The following is a 17,609-nucleotide window of genomic DNA, read 5'->3' as shown; positions in this document are numbered from 1 at the left end:
TCACCACTAAAGTATGTTCTGCAAATCCACAAACAGAATTACGCTGATGGTCACTGTCAGTCTGTCCTGACGAGTTTCCGAGGGTAACCCAGCAGGATGCAGCACGCTTTGTTGGGTCCCTGTGATACAACAGGTCTTGGACTTGAGCTGTCTCAGTAAAGTCCCTTCCATGAGCGGAGCTGCCACCTCCTTTTGGTGCTTCCTTCATGGCAGCTGTTTGTTTCTTTTTAATTATTGGGGCAAGACATTGAAGTATTTCAGTAATATTCCACTGCCTTCCCTTTTACTTTCAAGCCCTACAGAAAATTTCAGCTGCTTGACAGAAATTTGTGATTGCATTTTGTCCCATTTTGCCAGGATATCTCAAGGTAGAAGGTGAACAGTAATAATAGGACTTGGCAGATGGAGGGGGCTGTGAATGCTCTGGTGTGATGGTGTCCTTAAAAAAGCTTGTTCTGGACAAAATCTCAGTCCAATACCTGGTTAGTTGGTGCTGCCATTGCAGCATTGCCCCTCAGTTAATAGGAAGGCCGTGTTTGTTCAGCTGTTTGGAGAAACTATTAATATTCTGTCTGAATTGAGCAGGCTCTAATACTGATTAGCTCGTGCACAAGGTGGTGATGGCAATCTCATTAATTTTGTATTTAATTACCAAAAAGTCAAAGCAGAGAGCTTTGGAATGATTTGTAACCGTCGTGCTGTTCAGTGGCTATCAGTGGGACAGGGATGTGGGATCACCAGGAGTTTAATATACCTTCCCCTTCTGTAATTTTCCTGTTTCTTTTTGCCTTGCTCTTTTTCATGTGTGTTTTGTTTAAAACGAAGTCATAAGTAGTTAGGAGCAAGGAAAATGGTGGGGCAGCATCTGGTCAGGTGTCTCGAATCTCCAGGAAGCTTCCTGGAGGTTTTCTTCCAAGATATTTCTCACTGAAGTCTGTTATTTCCGAGCTCGCTGGCAGTGTCGATCTGCTGGGTTCAAGTGTTACCTGAAGGATAAATCTGCTTGTGACACGGGCAGCTGGTCTGTGTGCTTCTAACATGGGCTCTCGCAAGCTTTAATAGATACAGACAAGGTATGAGTGACTCTCACTGCAGGAAGCGTGGGCTTCCATCTGCAGATGTGACTTTCTGCATGCGTGCACACCTCGAAATCCCTCTGTCTCTGGTGCAGTGCTGCACATGCTCTGCATGGTGTTCTGTAGGACATTTATTTCACAGGGACAATTAATTTTGTGAAGCCTTTCAGTAACAGTGGTTCCAAATTTGCAGTGACTTAGATGTGCTTTGCAGCGATGTGCTGTACTTTGCTTTGTTCCACTGTAGTAGAAGCCACTTGTCTATGTAACTTTTAAACAAGAATAAAACAAGCGTTAAAGGAGGTGGTGCTCAAGGTGTCTGTATAAGCCAGCAGTAAACTCTTAACTTTAATCCTGCTGGCCTGGCAAGCATTGGGATCATCACCTCCTCCTGCTTGGAACTGCTCTCCTGGGCCACATTTCCAAGGGAAAATTCTCTTAGCCATGGGCACGCTGAGTTTGAGTTACCTGAGTGCTACCAGTCGGGAGCTGAAGTTGGCATCTCATCTGCCTGAGAGCTCCTTGCTCCCATGGGGGCTTTGCTTTTTTTGTACGTGTGATGTCATCATTCTGTGAGGTCTGCGCTTCGACATCCTCCAGGAACACAAAACCAGGGGATGAGACCAGAATGCCAAATGCAGAAAACAAGTAGATCTGATTCTTCCTCCCCTCCCTCCCCCTTTTTTCTTTGAAAGGAGCTCTCAAGCTGACTTCTTACAGCAGGAATTAGTTTAACAGAATAAAAGGGTGTGAGAGAAGCACGCTTATTTCTTTTCTCCGTTTCTTCTCCTCCTGCAGTGTGTGCTGTAGGTAGTAAAGGATGTGATGCATCTTATGTGCCAGATGCAAATGTATTTCTAGTTTATAAATATCTTGGTCCCCATTGCCTGGGGGATCTGCTTTCTTTTAGCATAACCTTTCTGTTCCCACTGTTTTGCAGACATCCACATAAGCCCTGCATAGTGACTTGTGCCCTGGTTGTTCACGGAGCAGCCCCTACGTTGGGTGTTCATGTAAATGTTGGTGGCACTGACAGCTTTCCTCCAGGACTGCAGGGCCAGGGGAGCAGCCAACCCAAGGACAGGGCTGATAGAACCATGCTGGCTCTGTTCTGGCCTGAGGAATTCAGAGTAAGAGCTGCCTTCTGTGTGGTTGGTTGGCTGCACTCAGCGGTGTGGCCCAGGTAGATACTGACAGCTTTGTTGTTCTTCAGGCTAGAGCTCTGGCTATTCCCTCAGTCACAGTGACTTTGCACAGTGATCTGCAGACGGGTGATTTGAGGTAGTTGGAGGCCATGAGCTCTGAACATGGGTCCTTAGAGGGCAGGTTGGTGGTCTCCAAGATGTCTGGATGCTGTGAGCTCATGGGCAGCAGCACTGTTGGAGCTGGTGCTCTTTGCCCTGCTGCCTTCAAGAAACCTGACTGCTGCTTGGGTGCCTTTATAGCTTCATCCAACAAGGAAATGCTGTTCTCTGGCATGGTGTGTTGAGTGCTCAGTAACTCCCTGTCCAGCTGGGCTGCGGGGCTGACCTGCATGCGTGATGAGGGAGCAGCCCTGGCTTTCTGTGTCGGTTCTTGGGTATCAGGGGGTTGTCCTACTTTCCCTCCTCAAAATACAGGATCCTTAGAATTTGTAGAATGGACACCTGACTTTCCCTTTGTTTGTTAGCCAACAAGAGCAGTCAGCGAATAGATCTTCCTTTTCATAAAGGAAATGCTGCTTGAAACTTAACTGTGGTTTTCTTTCTTATTTGTCTGTCCCTACTGACAAACAAAAGGCATAATCCATTATTCCAAACTGCTGAAAAAGAGCCTTCAGGATGCCAGGTATGAAATTGTGCCACTCGTTCAGGTAGCGGTAGGAAATGGCACGTGAGATGTTTTAGAACCCACAGAGAAGAAAGTTCTTTGTATGTGTGAATTTAGTATTCACAAAAGGTGTCAGATTGACAGCCTGGGAGGTTGTGGAGATTGGAATGTTGTTTATCCCTAGAGTAGTGCAGTGCAGACTGCAGTGGTGCAGGACTTGTGTGCATTACTCTGCTGTTACACCCTCCCAGTGCCCTTCGCAGGCAGCCTCTAGGGGCAAGGAACATTTTCTCTGTGCCCATTTAGAGCTGACTGCTTGGATGAAACTGTCAGAAAGATGTGAGGGTTTTTGGCTTTGGTTGTTGTTGTTTGTGATGAAGATGCTTGTCTCCTGAGACCCAAAGAGGTAGGAAAGGAATTTGATGACGTCTGCCTTGGTGCTGCTCCTGCTGCACAGACAGCCTTCAGCCGCCGTGTTCTCTGGCTTTGTGCAGACTGCTGGTCTCAGGTCAGAAGCTGCTAGCCATTCTAGATCTGCTGTAGCACAAAATCAGCTAAATGGTACCATTCCTTCATGTAACAAGCTGGGCACTGGGTGGAACTTGGAGAAAAAAAAAAAAGAGGAAGTGAAAACCCCAGAACAAAAACCCAGACCTTGATCATTTAACACTTGGCATAAGGGACAGCGTCAGACCCTTCTGTTCTTGCTGTGGGCTTCTGTGATCTTAGGTCACCTCTTATTCATATACTTTACGTCTTGTCTGTAAGCTAAGAGTGTTTATTGCAACTCTACTAAGTGCTCGACAAATATCTTCAGTGAAAGTCCAGGTCTGATGCTTTGCCAGTTAAATAATAGCTTTGTAGGAGAAAGTACTGGGGAAAAAGGGAGAAGGAGCACATTTTTCCAGACCCACTGTAAGACTCGATGAATGCCTGTGAACCTGTGAGAGGAGATTCCATAGGTGTGGTCTGCATTGCATTGACATGGTTGATGTTAGTCATGCGAAGCTGTTTTCCTCATTCTGCAGACTAGGAGCAATAGTTATGATCAGCTTTCTTCAAGCTGTGTTGACAGTGTTTGGATACCACAGACTGATAATGAATCAGCTTCAGAATGTATTGTCTTTCTTTCAGAGATATGACTTTATTTGACTTTTAACCAACAGAACAAAAGCAGGTAATGAATGCAAAGGAAAGACAACAACACGAAAACCCAACAAAACCAAACCACAGCAGATGGTGGCTTTTTGAAAATGTCCAGCATCCCTCAGCAAGATCTGTCTGTTCTCATGTGGGACTGTTCCACGCCTGTCCTTGCTCTGTGCCACGTTACTTCTTCTGTATCCTAACAGAACCAGACCACTGTGGTGTATATTTGCAGACAACCCCAAGGAAACCCTTCAGACCATGCATCTTAATCCCACTCAAGCTGCACAACGTGGTTGCAGCTCTGGGCAGCAACACTTCTATTATCTTCACCCTCCGTGTGCAATGGCTGCTTGTCTCTCTGGCTAGCATGGTCTGGCTTTGCTGAAGTCACTGATTGCCTTTGGATCTAAGGCTCTTCATGGGAGCTGCTGCTGCCAGCCAGCAAAGTGCAGGCATCCAGCTCAATCCCTGCCTGCAGTGAGTGCTTATGGAGGAGTATAAGATTATTTTAATTGGCTTTTTCTTTGCAACGCCATTGCTTTACTGCACCTCTCAAAGGTCACTGTCAGAAAAGTCACTTGCTAGTAGCTCCCTCCTCGTGCAAAAGCCAAGGCCAGGCTCCTTGAGTCAGGTAGGACAACAACCTTGCTTTCAGAAAGCCTAAGGGAGGGCAGGCTCCACCATCTCTCAATTAACCTCTTTAAAGGCACAGGAAATAGTCTCATCTGACTGCAGCAATCAAATTACTGTTCCCCTCAGCTGAAGAGTAGAGGTGGAGGTGGTCGCTGGTATATATTTTTTTTTCATTCATTTCCTTTTGTGAATGATCAGTGAGAGCAGCTGGATTAAGCAGCCTTGGGTGTGAGCACACAAAGAACCTACGAGCTATGAAATGTGCCATCGGATCTGTGCTGTTGGAACAGACCAGTTCCTGATTGCAGCTTTCTGTCAAATTTAGGATGGATGTGTTTTTACTGTAGCTGAAATTACCTTTTCAGCCTTAAAATACTTTAATGCTTACTAGGTACATTCAAGCAACTTGAGTACTTCAGTCTAGAAGAAAGTGCAGCATTTCTTGCTTGGGAGCAGAGGAATTGGTGCACAGGAGAAACGTTTTTGAAGATGCTTCTGGTCAGAGTCAATCCACATGGAATGGACCTTGGGCACTAGAACCTGCTTTGTGCACATTGTTTCTGTGTTGTTCCAAGTATTTCCTTCAGGTGCAAATGTTCACCTACCTCCTCCATGCTTATATCCTGGACAATCTGGGGAAAAGATGGACCCATTTACCTTCTGTGTGCGCCGTGACCAGACCTGTCTACCTGTGCAGAGGCAGCTAAGCAGCAGGGTGCCTAAGTCCACCACGTGCTGGATGTTTTAGTAGACCAGTGAAGGTAGCTGTGCTATGTTCACTGGGTGCATTCTGCTGAAAGCAGTTCCACGTTTCAGTTTTACAGTACCTGTAGGTGGTGGTACTGAAGGAACCCCTAGCACTTGAGCAGTCCACCCGTGCATCATCCTCCTAGTGATACACAGAGATCACAGGGATGTAGGCCAGTTGTAACAGGTTGACTTGTTTTATGCAAGCTTGTGAAACCAAAAGAAGGAGAGGTTGGGGCTGATGGAGAGCTGGAGGTGTGCAGCAGAGGGGAGGAAGGCAGTGAGCAGTGATGGGTTGGCAAGGAGCTGGCAGGATGAGTTCTGACACTTTCTAATTTTGGAGTTGCTTGCCTTTGTAACCTTAATAATTTTGTTCTAATACACTAGATACAAAAATCACGCTGTATGTTCTGAGGAATTTGGTTACCATGGTAATGGGTCTATAAGTACATGGGAGATAAGATGTCAGCAATCAGAACAGCTGTAATTTAGCACACGGACCTGTGATTGCCTGGACTGGGGAAGCAGGCCGCTACAAACTTCAGCTTCAATCTCCTGCTTTGCTGCCAGAATGCCTGATCCTGTGTGAAAGTGACGTCAGAGCTTCTACAATAAATCTTTCAGTTTTATGGAATTTCAGCAGACATGCCCGAAATTTCTGGGTAAACAGAGCACATACCTCCCTGTGTGCCAGGGGAGGGAGGTCTCTGCGTTCCCACCCAGCCTCTGGGTGCAATGCCAGCATTTCTCAGGCCTGGCGATGGAGAGGTTACAAGGGGGGACTGTCCTGGCCAGGACAAAGCTGGCAGCTTGCTCAGAAGGACGGAATGAGCCGGAGGATTTGCAGTCATGGGAGCATGGATGGGACCGAACGAAGTGCATGGCTGTGCAGTGACAGCAGAGATCCTGCATGAAGCTGTGGTTTGTCAGGAAGGAGAGGATATGAACAACTTGGGTGCATCCACTGATAACGTGGTGACTGTAGGACTGACTGAGGCACAGCACGGCCCTGGGCTTGTGCTTCTCCCTCAGGATGAAAAAGGGAAGAGAAAACTGTTTAAACTTTTGAAGGCGGTGCAGCAAAAAGAGTAAAGTGTGAACTGACAAATGATAAATACAAACTGTAAATCAGTCTTAATCAGTTCTTAAATGGGCTCCTAATCCAAACAGGATGGGGTTCTGGAGCAGCCTGGTGATCAGAGTGGTGGCTTTAAGAAGCCCTTAGGGAGCTGGCCATCATTTGATGCCTGGGTTCTATCATATAGCTGCTTAAAACAGCAGGTATGGGACTTAGCAGGGCCTACAGTGCTGTGAGCTTAACTGTCCCATTGAGAGATATCCAGCTCCTGAGCCACTGCTGCCTGAGTTGTTGTGTGGATTAGTTGAAATAAGCACACTCAAAATTAAGAGTGTCCTTTTTATCTTAGCACAGGCTGAAAACCTCTTTGTTGTAAGTAGAAGGCGTAGAGGGAAGCAGTGTAGGCCTTGTAGAATCAAAGGAGCAGCATTTCCTCAGCTAGGTAAAACAGTGAGAAAGATGTTCTTTGCTGTTGTTTTATTTTGGGGTTTTTGTGTGTGTGCTTGGACTAATCCTCTTGCTGTGTGCTATTTAAAAAGTTTTTCTGCTCAGTCATGTGAGGACAGGAAGAGTAAATACTTAGCTTGAGCTGGAGTGAAACAGGACCAGTCGCCTTCCCTATGGGGAATTCCAGCAGGAAAGGAGGTGCTCGTGGGATGAAATCATGGCTCAGTGAAGGTAACTCCACTTCTGGGAGCAGAGAACCCAGCAGAACAAATCGTGCTGCAGCAGAAGGCTTCGAATGATTCTGGTGCTGAAATATGCTCTGCTTTTTTGGACCTGCTTTGAGTTACAAACTGAAATAAGAAGCTTACATACGTGTAATATCCCTTGTGTTAAAGTGGGCCCTTCTGGTAACAAGGTGTGCTTTGGTGAACTGATGTTTGCTCGGCCCTGAAGGACAGCACTATGGATGTGCTGTGCGTGGTCCTGGCAGTGGGTCACCTCTCTGTCAGAGGTGCCAGGGGCATCCCCAGGCCTCACACAGCCCAGCTGGGATGTTCTTCCTCCTGGAAACGTGCAGTGTAAAAGCAGAGTTTGTGCCTCTTGGATGTGGTATCTGTGGAGCGATTTCCGCAGGTTGGGTTTGCTCTTTATAGCTTAGATGGTTCATGCCTTCACTCTGTTATATCTATCTTTGGCTCTTACGTTTTATGGGCTATTCCCTTGTTTTTCAAGTCTGAGCACTTCCCATGGCTTGCTTATGGATCGCTTTCAACTCTTGCACATTTTCTCTTGCAGTTTAGTTTGTCTTCTCAGCCATTTATGACTTCTTACTTCTAAGCCTTGTACTGTGCTTTCCTTTTGCTGCTGGTGGATGAGTGGAGAACAATAGCCAGGAGCAGACTGGCAGAGATTTCCTTGATGTTTCTTGAGAAATTCTGTTATTATTTTTCCAATTGATTCTCTCTCATTAATTTGACATCATCTTCATGTAACTGTGCACCTACTTCCATTGAGCTGCCTGCCCAAGACTCATCTCATGTGTGTTAGGTTTAGTTTAGGAGCAGGGGTGGTGTTGACCGCTCATTAATTTTGGTCTTTCATCTCCTGTTTTGGTTCTCATTCACATCCTATTTTAAGGATCCTGTGTCATTTTTGGTACTGCCAACCCCATGCTTGCACAATTGAAGTGTTTTCGTTTTCCTATTGATCTGAAAGCCTTCCTTTCAGGCCTCCTTTCTGAAACGGTGTGATACTGCTGCTTTTTAATTACCTCCTTTATTGAGGGTAATTATCTGTACTGTGGGCTTTAGTAGCTTGTTTCTGGGTCTTAGGTCATCTGCCCTGAGCCCAAAACAGCTGATTTGCTTCCATTCTCTATGTTTCTCATTCCAGGGCAGAATTGGTTAGCAGTCAAGAAATGTTTGCTTGAAATTCTGGACCCATTGGGACATCTGAGCTGTTATGGGCAGCTGGAATTTCCCAGGATTTGGCCCCTGGGCTCAGTGGGCTCCCATCAGCTGCCTTTCTCCTGAGCACTGTGCATGGCCTGCACTGCGACTGCAGGCACTGCGGATCGGAGCAGCGTTAGGTCAGCGATGCTGCATGGAGTGCAGGAAAATAGTTGGCAGCCACTCTGAACCTAATGAATTGCTAAAGAAGGCGGGCAGAAGATTTCATTTTTTCCAGTTGTCTTCCTCATAGCTTTGCTAGCCTAAGGAACTACTAAATTTAGAGCTGACCTTCATAATAAATATACCAGAACTATCACAAGCAGAGGCATTTGGAGATGGTAGCGCTGGGGACGTCGGTATGGTTGGCGCTTCCTGAACATTCATGAGAAATGAACACGGGCTGTTCTGCAGGTTCAACTTCAGATCCAATGGGATGCTTTGTTTTAATAAAGAGAAAAAAACAACCCAACAGGCTGCTTTTTGGCATTAGATCTCTTTCAGTTGCATCAGTCGTGTTATTGAAGCGGTAAGCTTTGTGGTGCGTTTGGTGTGTCTCAGGTGAGTGATGTTGCAAAAATTAGCAGTTAACAGAAGTAATATCTTCAGATTATTGAAAGTGTTAGGTGTCGTCACGTTTGTAACTGTTGTGAATATAGGTACAGTTTCTACAGAGTATCTGTCTTCAGCACAGGAACAGGCTTGCCCAGCTGGTCATCTTTACTACTGCTTAGAAACAGTCAGAAATACAGAGCAGAAAACAGAACGGAGAGCACAGGATGACTGGTGCTTCCATTGGCTTTGCTGTTGGTGCAGATCGTCCCAGTAAACGCTTACACCCAACCCAGAAGCACAGATCCTGAGCTGTGGGGAACTTCCCTGCCTGACCCTCTGGCTGCTGACGTTCCTGGAAAGTAAACATGCAGGCAGCACAGCTCAGCGAGTGTGCTGGGTAAGTGATTCAGGGAGAGGTGATGGACATTTTAGTGTCAGAATCTTGAGAGGGAATCAAAGTAAGCCGCACAGTGTACAAGAGCACGGATAAGAGAAGTGCAAGCAGTGTTCTAAGATAAAAGTGTCTTCCTGAGGCTATTCTGTGAGGAAGTATAACACAAGGAAAAAAATACAGGTGGTGAAGCAGAGAAGGAAAGAAACAAATCTACAAAGAGGTTTTTCCAGGAGAGAACCATTCCTCAAAAACCTTTTTTCAAGTCAAGGAAGGAATCTAACTGGAATGCCAGGATTGCTTTGTTGGAGGGGGAAACGCTTGTCACGTTGGGGAAGAAAAGCCTGTGTGAACAAAAAGCCATCAGGATTCAGCACAGCATCCAGGTACCAATTCTTCTCATCCCTATAAACCTCTTCCTTCTACGAGTACAGATGGAAGAGAATGTGAAAGATACAAAGGGAACAGCATTTCCTGACAGTTCTGTGCTGTAAACTTCTGCTGCAGTGGAGGAACTCTGCTCCTTCTCCATCAGCTTTTGTTTCATGGGTGCACATGGGGCTGTAGGGCTTCACAGAGTGCTCTGTACTGCTGTACTGCGAATGATGGAAGTGTTTGTAGAGCTGTGGGACCTCTCCTGCCTCAGCCTTTGGCAGCAGGAGGGCTTTGTGGCACAGAGGCTGACACTCTCATCTTTCCCTTTCCCCCTTCCTTTTTTTTTTCCTTCAGCATGTTAAATATTTTCCTAACTGTCTTTGGAAGAATGCCATTCATCTGCACCTCCATTTTCCTTAATGACACGTGGTGTGGAGAACAAGTGTAGCAAAAAGGGCAATTTTAAGATGATGAAAAGAAAGGCAAGTTCATGACTTAGCCAGCGTAGTATGATGCTAAGGGGCAGAATGGGACACTGAGGAAGATGCTCTCAGTGCCTCTTGCCCCTCTTTCAGGGCACAGGAGGAGCAAAATGCTACTTGCTGCATCTCCAAGTTTTTCTTGTTTCACTTCTGGGATGTTTTTTTTTCCTTCTAATTACCACTCTAGGAAGATCTCCAGATTGCAGAACTAGAAGTATGTAGTTAGCTTGGTGGGAGAGGCTTACCCAAGTGCGCAAGCAGTCTGTGCTGTGTGGTTTCACATGGATCCAGTGACCAAAATCACAGCCTGTTCTGTGGGCTGGGAGATGTGATGGACTTCGCACTGTGAGAGTCACCAAGGCCGTGATGCCTTTGATACCAGGTGGACCAGAGCCTGTGCTGAGAGATGTTTGAAGGAATACCCACAGCAATGTGAAGGGTGATTTTTCTCTCTCAGTCGCTGGATATGCCAGTCATCACATTGTCTTTTTTAATCTTACGGGTTTCTATTCTGCATCTACTAGAAGAAAAAGGGGTGTGATTTGTCTGTGACTTTAAAACATATAAAGTACTGGGCTTGTAGGTCAAGCCTTCACTGCTAGACTGAAAATGAACAGAAATCTTTGAGTCAGTGTGAGGCAGCCTTACCATCTAACTCTTGCTGTGGGCATAATTGTAAGCAGAAGAAAAAAATCTTTCAGTCAGTTCTTTCAGTAGTTGTGGCTCACCATATTTCTGATGGTGGTGGAAATTTTTGGTGTCAGCTGGAAGCAGTTCAGGAAAATTGTAATGGTGTGTTGAGAGGATAATTTAATCAGGGCCTCATACACTCCCTGCGCCTGACCTGTGTGTAAGTGGGAGAAAATCCCTTTTCCCTCTTTCAACAGTTGCATGATGACACTTGTTCCCATCTACTTGGTGCAAGAGCAAGGGAACAGGGTGCAAGCAGAGGAAACTACTCTGAAATTTAGCAACTCTTTGCACTGCATTCAATGCTTGAGGTGTATATACATATATATCGAAACACCAGTTCCCAGATGGTGATTTGTGTTTTGTGGTCATCATTTGCTCTCCCCTTCCACGGCTCTGAGTTGGGTAAGAGGAATTTCCAGGCCTGGTGTTTGTCTGTGTTGGATATTCACTGTGTTGTCTTCTCTGTTAGAGAACACAGCCCTGAAGATGATGGAGCCATGGGCTCCTGCACAGACCTGAAATGTAATGTACATTTTAGCAGGGAGAAACGTCTGGCGTACTGACATAAATTTTCCTAAGTTTTTACTGCATTAAGTGTATAATTTGGCAGACAACTACAATGTGAAGCAAGATTTACATTTCAAATGGCAAATAATAGCTTGTTTACAATTCTGTAATGGAGGGCAGCATTTCTGTTGGCCTTGTGAGCCATTGGATGAGTCTTTTTGGCTTGCCTTCTTGTAGCTGGTGAAATGCAAGGACAGGCAGGGTGGTGGGCAGCTTCGCGGTGCGTTCATCTGTGCAAGGCTTCCATTTTGTGCTCCTGAGATGAATATTTAGCTCTGTTCTAATTTCCCCACTTCCAGAAGCTGAGATGTTGAATATGTTGACTCTCTGGGACTTCATTTGTATGGGCAGCACGTGCTGCTTTTTAATGCTAATAATCCACGAGCCTCTGTGCTAATTGTCACGTGTTGGTTTCTACAAACTTCTGAACCAAGGAACTACAAAGGCTGTGGAGTGCTCGTGCTTCGTGTGGTGCAGTGGGCTCTGCTTGTCATCATTCACATCGCTTGGATTTGGGCGTGAGGCTGAGAAGGAGCACAGCAGATGAGTGAAGGTCTCAGCGAGTGGCTTGCTGCTCATCTGCAGGGCAAGCCGAATGCATTCTCTTCCCTGCACCTCAAGGAGAGAAGTCTCCAAAGCGTGAGGCTTACTTACAGAGCAACCGTGGCACCTGGGCTAGGCTTGTGCTCCTCTGTGGGATCCTGGGGCATCTTAATCACAGGGCTGGGCATGGGATGACACGGGCAGGGAGCTCCGAGAGAACAGGTCCTACCCCTTCCTCACCTCGCAGCTTCCCCATGGCAGAGGTTCGAGGTGAGCACATTGAGGGCTGCCGTAATTACAGGGAACGTCCTCGCTATTCACAGAGCTCTGAGGATGCGTGCGTGCAGTTTCTGCTCATTGACACTTGTTCAGATGAAAGTAATTTGATAAAAACATTTTGGCCTGTCATCAGTGCCATTTACACTGGTAATGACAGTCACTCAGTACACTAGTTTGCAAGGATTGAGTTGGTCATTCCTTGGTTTATTTTGAGTCTTTTTCAGCTCCTACAGCACCCTGCTGGATTGGAGACTTGATCTAAGCACTGATTGTCGTGTTGTATGCAAGGCAGTATTTTTTGTTTAGTACGAGTGGTAATGGGAAAAACCAGTGGGATTTGTTTTAGACGAGTTGAGCAGCTAAAAAGTGTGATGGCCTCATCACAGGGCATTGCACCATCGTGTCCCCATCCATGGCCCCACGAGCCCACCAGCCCTGAGCCATGTTTGTTAATGATGTTATGCACAATGGGACCGAACAGGATCCAAAACCTGCAGCAAAGAGACTGCCTGGCTGGAAGAATGTAAAACATGTCACTGCAGCTTGACCGTAATTTAGAAAACCAGCTGCTTGCTGGTCTGTAATTGAATTTTTGGTGCACTTTAGTTGCGGGGTTTCTTTGTTTTTTTCCTTTAAGACTCATCTGTATTGTCAGTACATTCAGAGCAACGTGCTAATCGCAGTGCTTCTAGTTCCATTTCCCCAGAACACCCCGGTGTCACTGCAGAAGATGGGCACAGCTGCTGCTATCCTGCTGAAGTTTTTCATACCGCCTGCTTTTATTCTCCTGCTCTGCACCGAGAGGCGCTGCCTGGAGGTGGCTTTTTGGGGACATGCTCTCCAGCCAGGCCAGGAGCAGCACAGCAGTGGGGCAGGAGCAGTCCCAGCTGTGCCACACGTCCCCTGCCCACATCCCTGCACGCGCTGCTGCGGGGCCGTGTGACTCGGAGCCATATGAGCAGGTTTATCCAAGCCTAGCCCCTCCGACTAACAGATGTAGGCAAAAGGGCATGCTGGGATTGCAGCAGTTGCTTTTGAACAACAATGTCCTTTTTGTGAGAATCTGATGCTTCTTAAAAGATGGAACATGACATCATTACCGTTGGTCCAAGAAGCATTCCTTCAATAATACTGAGTGTGCTCTGGTTATCAGCTCCCTTCCCCCCGCTCCATTCTCTCCCTTTTCTGACTGATGCTTTTTGTCTATTGTTTCTTTCGGGGCTGTAAATGTGAAACAGTTGTCTTTCAGTGTTATGTGCTTGTTAGAGCTGGAATCAAGTGGAATATTGTTGGCTTATTTGAAAGAAAGAAAGAAAAATAACAAAAAAAACTTTTCTTCCAGTCTTCATAAATGTAGCAGGCTGCAGGTAGGGGCTCACTTGGAGCTGATTATTTCCCTTCCCTTGCCATGATCGTTACTGTGTGATGTAAGGAAGGTGTGGGCAGTGCAGCCTCAGTGCTGTGCCCCAGCCCTGCTCTGCTGGCACTCAGATGTGCTCTGTGAGCTGCTCGGGTGACTCTGCACACTGCACTGACACACAGTGTGTGTGTGCTCGCTCACAAGCCCAGCCTGCCAGAGCTGTGTGATCCGAGCTTGGATCTTGTGCTTGCTTCACCTCTGGGATTTCACGTTGCTTTTTCCTTAGCCCCCGGGGTTGGGCTGTCATGAAAGAGTGCTCTGGGTTACGCTAGAAATCTCCTTGCATCCTGACTGCTTGGATGAAATCTAGAGAAATGCTGGATTTCAGCTCCCTGCTCTGCTTTCTCTCTCCCACGCATGTCTTCAGCGGGAGAATGGGGGAATCTTGCAGGCTTCACCACCATAGCAAGGTATGTCTCTGCTGTCTCTTGTGCTCTCCTTGCAGCAGTTGCTGGAACTAGCAGGGAGCAGGCAGGCTGTGGAAGATCCACATGCTGCAGCTGCCTGGAGAAGAGTGGTGCATGGAGCACCAGCATCGGGAACATGGCTGTTTTCATTCTTGTTGGAACTGCTACGTGCAATGATTGGTTGATGGGCTGGGAGAAAGGTGGAGTTTGTAATGTCCAGAAAAGGTGGAAAAACGGATGGGGGCTGACCTTCTGGCAGATTGGTGAAATCAGATTTATTGTCTTTTTTTTTTTTTTTTTTCTTCCATTATAAAGATATAAAACCTAAAAGGTAAACTTGAAATATACAATGTCAATCGAAAAAGTGCAAGTCTTGACCAGGTGAGAGTGTTATGAAGGCACTGAGCAGCATGGTGAGCTGTTTGCTGGTGACAGAGAACAGCTTTAGCAGGACACAATTTGTTGGGAACTATGAGGACATCCCAATACTCACGTTCTTCCCATAGGACAAACCCCTACATGTTCTGCTTGTGTTGTCTGTGTGGCTTCACCTGGTGTTGAGAAATGGGAGGATTTTGACACAACCTGAAAGTACTCCTGTTTTATGGATGGATTCCAAGGCACATCTTCAGTAGTGAAAGCAAACGCACGGTGTGAACAGAGAAGGTTCTGTGCATTCCTAATGGTGTATGAGCATGCAGCCCTGCTTTGGAAAGTCCATCCAATGGTTGGAGATGTGGCATGTGTGGTTGTTCAGGGAGAGGCACTCGGAGTGATGGGGCTCCCTGGTGACAAGCTGGTATCAGTGTGGGGCAGAGCCACACTGCTGACCTCTCTGCAGGTGATGGGGCAGGTGCTGGGGGAGGAAATGCATCTCATTTTGTGCTTTGGTTTGGAATTGTGCTCTGCTGAAATGCTCCACTGCTGTCTCAGTGGGATCTTGCCATCCCAGTGGGTGGGTTGCCCTGCTTCATGTAATGGGCCTGCGTGCTTGGGAAGAAGTGAAAGCTGCTCTTCTGCTGCTTTGTTTGTGGGTCTTTGAGCAGAGGATAATCAGTGAAGGATTGCAATCTTTTTCTTGCAGTAATCCATGCTGAAGAGGCTCCATTCATACAGATGAACCAAGGGTTGAGGCAGCACTTTATACCCAGATAGTCGGTCGGCTCACTGCCCAGCAGGATGCCATCAACCAGCAGAGCGGGCAGCCTGAAGGACCCCGAAATTGCAGAGCTCTTCTTCAAAGAAGATCCAGAAAAGCTCTTCACAGATCTCCGAGAGATTGGCCATGGAAGCTTTGGAGCAGTTTATTTTGTAAGTATCCTCGTGCCTCATGGATTTTAGCAATGACTACTGTGAATGTCTGTGTGATGTTTGGAGCAGAGGTGTTTTCCTGCATGTCTGTGCAGTTTCAGGTTGTTTGCAGACTGACAGTGTCTGTAAGGTGTTTGCATACAAGCTGAAAGGAAGAGCTGGAGACGTGGCCCTTGCCCAGTGCTTTCAGGTGCACTGTTACATTGCAAGCAGGGATTTTTCTGCAGATTAAAACATGTATTTTGGCTCCATTGATTCTGATTGACAGTGCAGTTCTGTTGGTCTCATTGTGTCCTTATCATCTCTTCTCCCTTGAGAGGAGTTCTCTCTCCCTTCGTGTGTCCCCCACAGGCTGCCTTACAGCCATTCTTTGTGTTTGGCACCTGGATGTTGGGGCTTTTGTTATCATTTGGCCTGACACATCCTTCCCTACTGCAGGCAAGAATCCCATTCTTCAGCTGTATAAAACTTATTGACAGGAGAGTGTGGACAGCAGCTTCTCCCAGGCTGCTTGTGTAGCTCAGATACTGCAGGGCAGCTTTGTCTGCAGGTTGCTCTGTGTTAACCCAAGTGCGTACTGTAAGACCTTCATTAAAAAACCATTTTCCTCTAAAAAACCTTTTCACATTTATAATTACAGGAGGTGTGGCCAAACCTGCCAATTTTCCTTCAGAAAGCCATTTGTGTCAGGATTTTATGAGATGCCTATTCATTGTTAATAATTGCAGCAGACCATGTTGGGAACCTTCCAGCGCAAATTTAATGCAGCACAGATGAACTAATTAGGAAAAGCTTCTTAATTTTGTTCCTTGCTTAAAACTATGAGCTGCTGCTGTCTGGGAGCAGATCTGGAGGAGGAGGTGCTTTCTGATGAAGCAGCACTCACCTGTGGCCATGCTTCCTACCCTTGCTCACATGGCTTGAAGCGTGGAAATACGAAGAGAGAACAGAAAATCTGTCTTCCTATAAGTGGAAATATTTCTGCAGTTTGTCAGGAATGCTGTACATTATAAAGGAATGTGTGCAACCAGCACTCAGCTGGACATAACCTGCAGGCTGATGGCATTCCCAAACATCAGCAGCATGCTGCCATCGTGGCATCTGCAGCACTCTGTGGCTTTGTATGATTTGGGTCCTTTGTCTCCTGTAAAGCTAGAGAGAAAACAAAACCAAATTTCTTTAGCAAGATTTTGAATCTGCTAATGTACACTACTAAACATTCTCTGATCAATGTGATACTGGATTACAGTTAGTAACAGCTTTAAAGCATCTGACCAAAGTGGTGACATACCTCCACTTTTGCTCGTGCCTTGCTTTTGTCACTGCTGCAGTTACCCAAGGCATCCAATCCACTCTTCTTTCTTCTTGGTTTCTGTCCTGAGATGCCCTGTAATGGCCAAAAAGCTTCTCACCCCTCGTTACAGTTGATATGAAAGTTGCTGGTTTACCTCCTAGTTTAGTTTCTTAGAAACTGCAAGTCTGGCACCTCGGGATCATTTTGTATTATCCTTAACCCTGCTGCATGTTCTGCAATGTAATAACAGCTTTGACACAGGAAACCTACTGCACTGGAATGCTGCAGATGGAGCTGAAGAATGACCCACTCCCTTTTGTTAGCACTGCTCCTTCTGCTCTGCTGTAGTATTTTGCTCCTTGCTTTATTGCAGCTCCTCACTGACTTGCATGTTCCAGAGATTGCCTCTCATTAGAGGCAAAGATCTAGGAGATATATGTACATACAGGTATGTCTCAAAAAAAAACCAACCCCAAAACAAAAAAAACCCAGACCCCTGCTTAAGAAAAGGCACCAAAGCCAACAAAAATGAACACTGAAAGGTATTGTAATATCAGCGAGACAGCAGGGAGTGTCCTCTTAAACAGAAGGGAAGGTATAGAAGTGATGGTTCCAGCTTGTATCTGGTTGAAAGAAGGGCTGGCAGGGAACTCTGGGAATCTCTTTAATGAATGGCAGAATTAAAATAGGACTGAAAACCACTTTTACAAGAGGCAGAGTGCTGGCATTTCGTTAATCCCTTTTCTGATAGGCTGTTGGTAGTACAAATACATTAAAAAATCAGCTTTTCCATCAGTCATCAGTGACTGCAGGCATGCACATTATTTTGATTTGTATCATTTGGCTCCATATCCCAATTAACTGCACTGCTCTGAGAGACCCCCCCACCCCTGTGCCAGTGATGT

At 46.3% G+C, this 17,609-nt stretch overlaps 1 protein-coding gene across 1 annotated transcript in view; it reads left to right on the top strand.

Moving 5' to 3' along the window:
* TAOK1 (TAO kinase 1) overlaps nt 1-17,609 on the top strand; it is a 56,041-nt gene that overhangs the window by 8,273 nt on the left and 30,159 nt on the right. The window contains exon 2 of the mRNA XM_048966544.1: nt 15,184-15,410. Within this exon, the coding sequence (XP_048822501.1) occupies nt 15,279-15,410 (132 nt within the window). The 5' untranslated portion in view covers nt 15,184-15,278. The remainder of the gene's footprint in view (nt 1-15,183; nt 15,411-17,609) is intronic.

This window comes from Lagopus muta, chromosome 20, assembly GCF_023343835.1.
Source record: "Lagopus muta isolate bLagMut1 chromosome 20, bLagMut1 primary, whole genome shotgun sequence".
NCBI lineage: Eukaryota > Metazoa > Chordata > Aves > Galliformes > Phasianidae > Lagopus > Lagopus muta.
The sequence above is the reverse complement of the archived record's forward strand: the minus strand, read 5'-3'. Positions and strand labels throughout refer to the sequence as shown.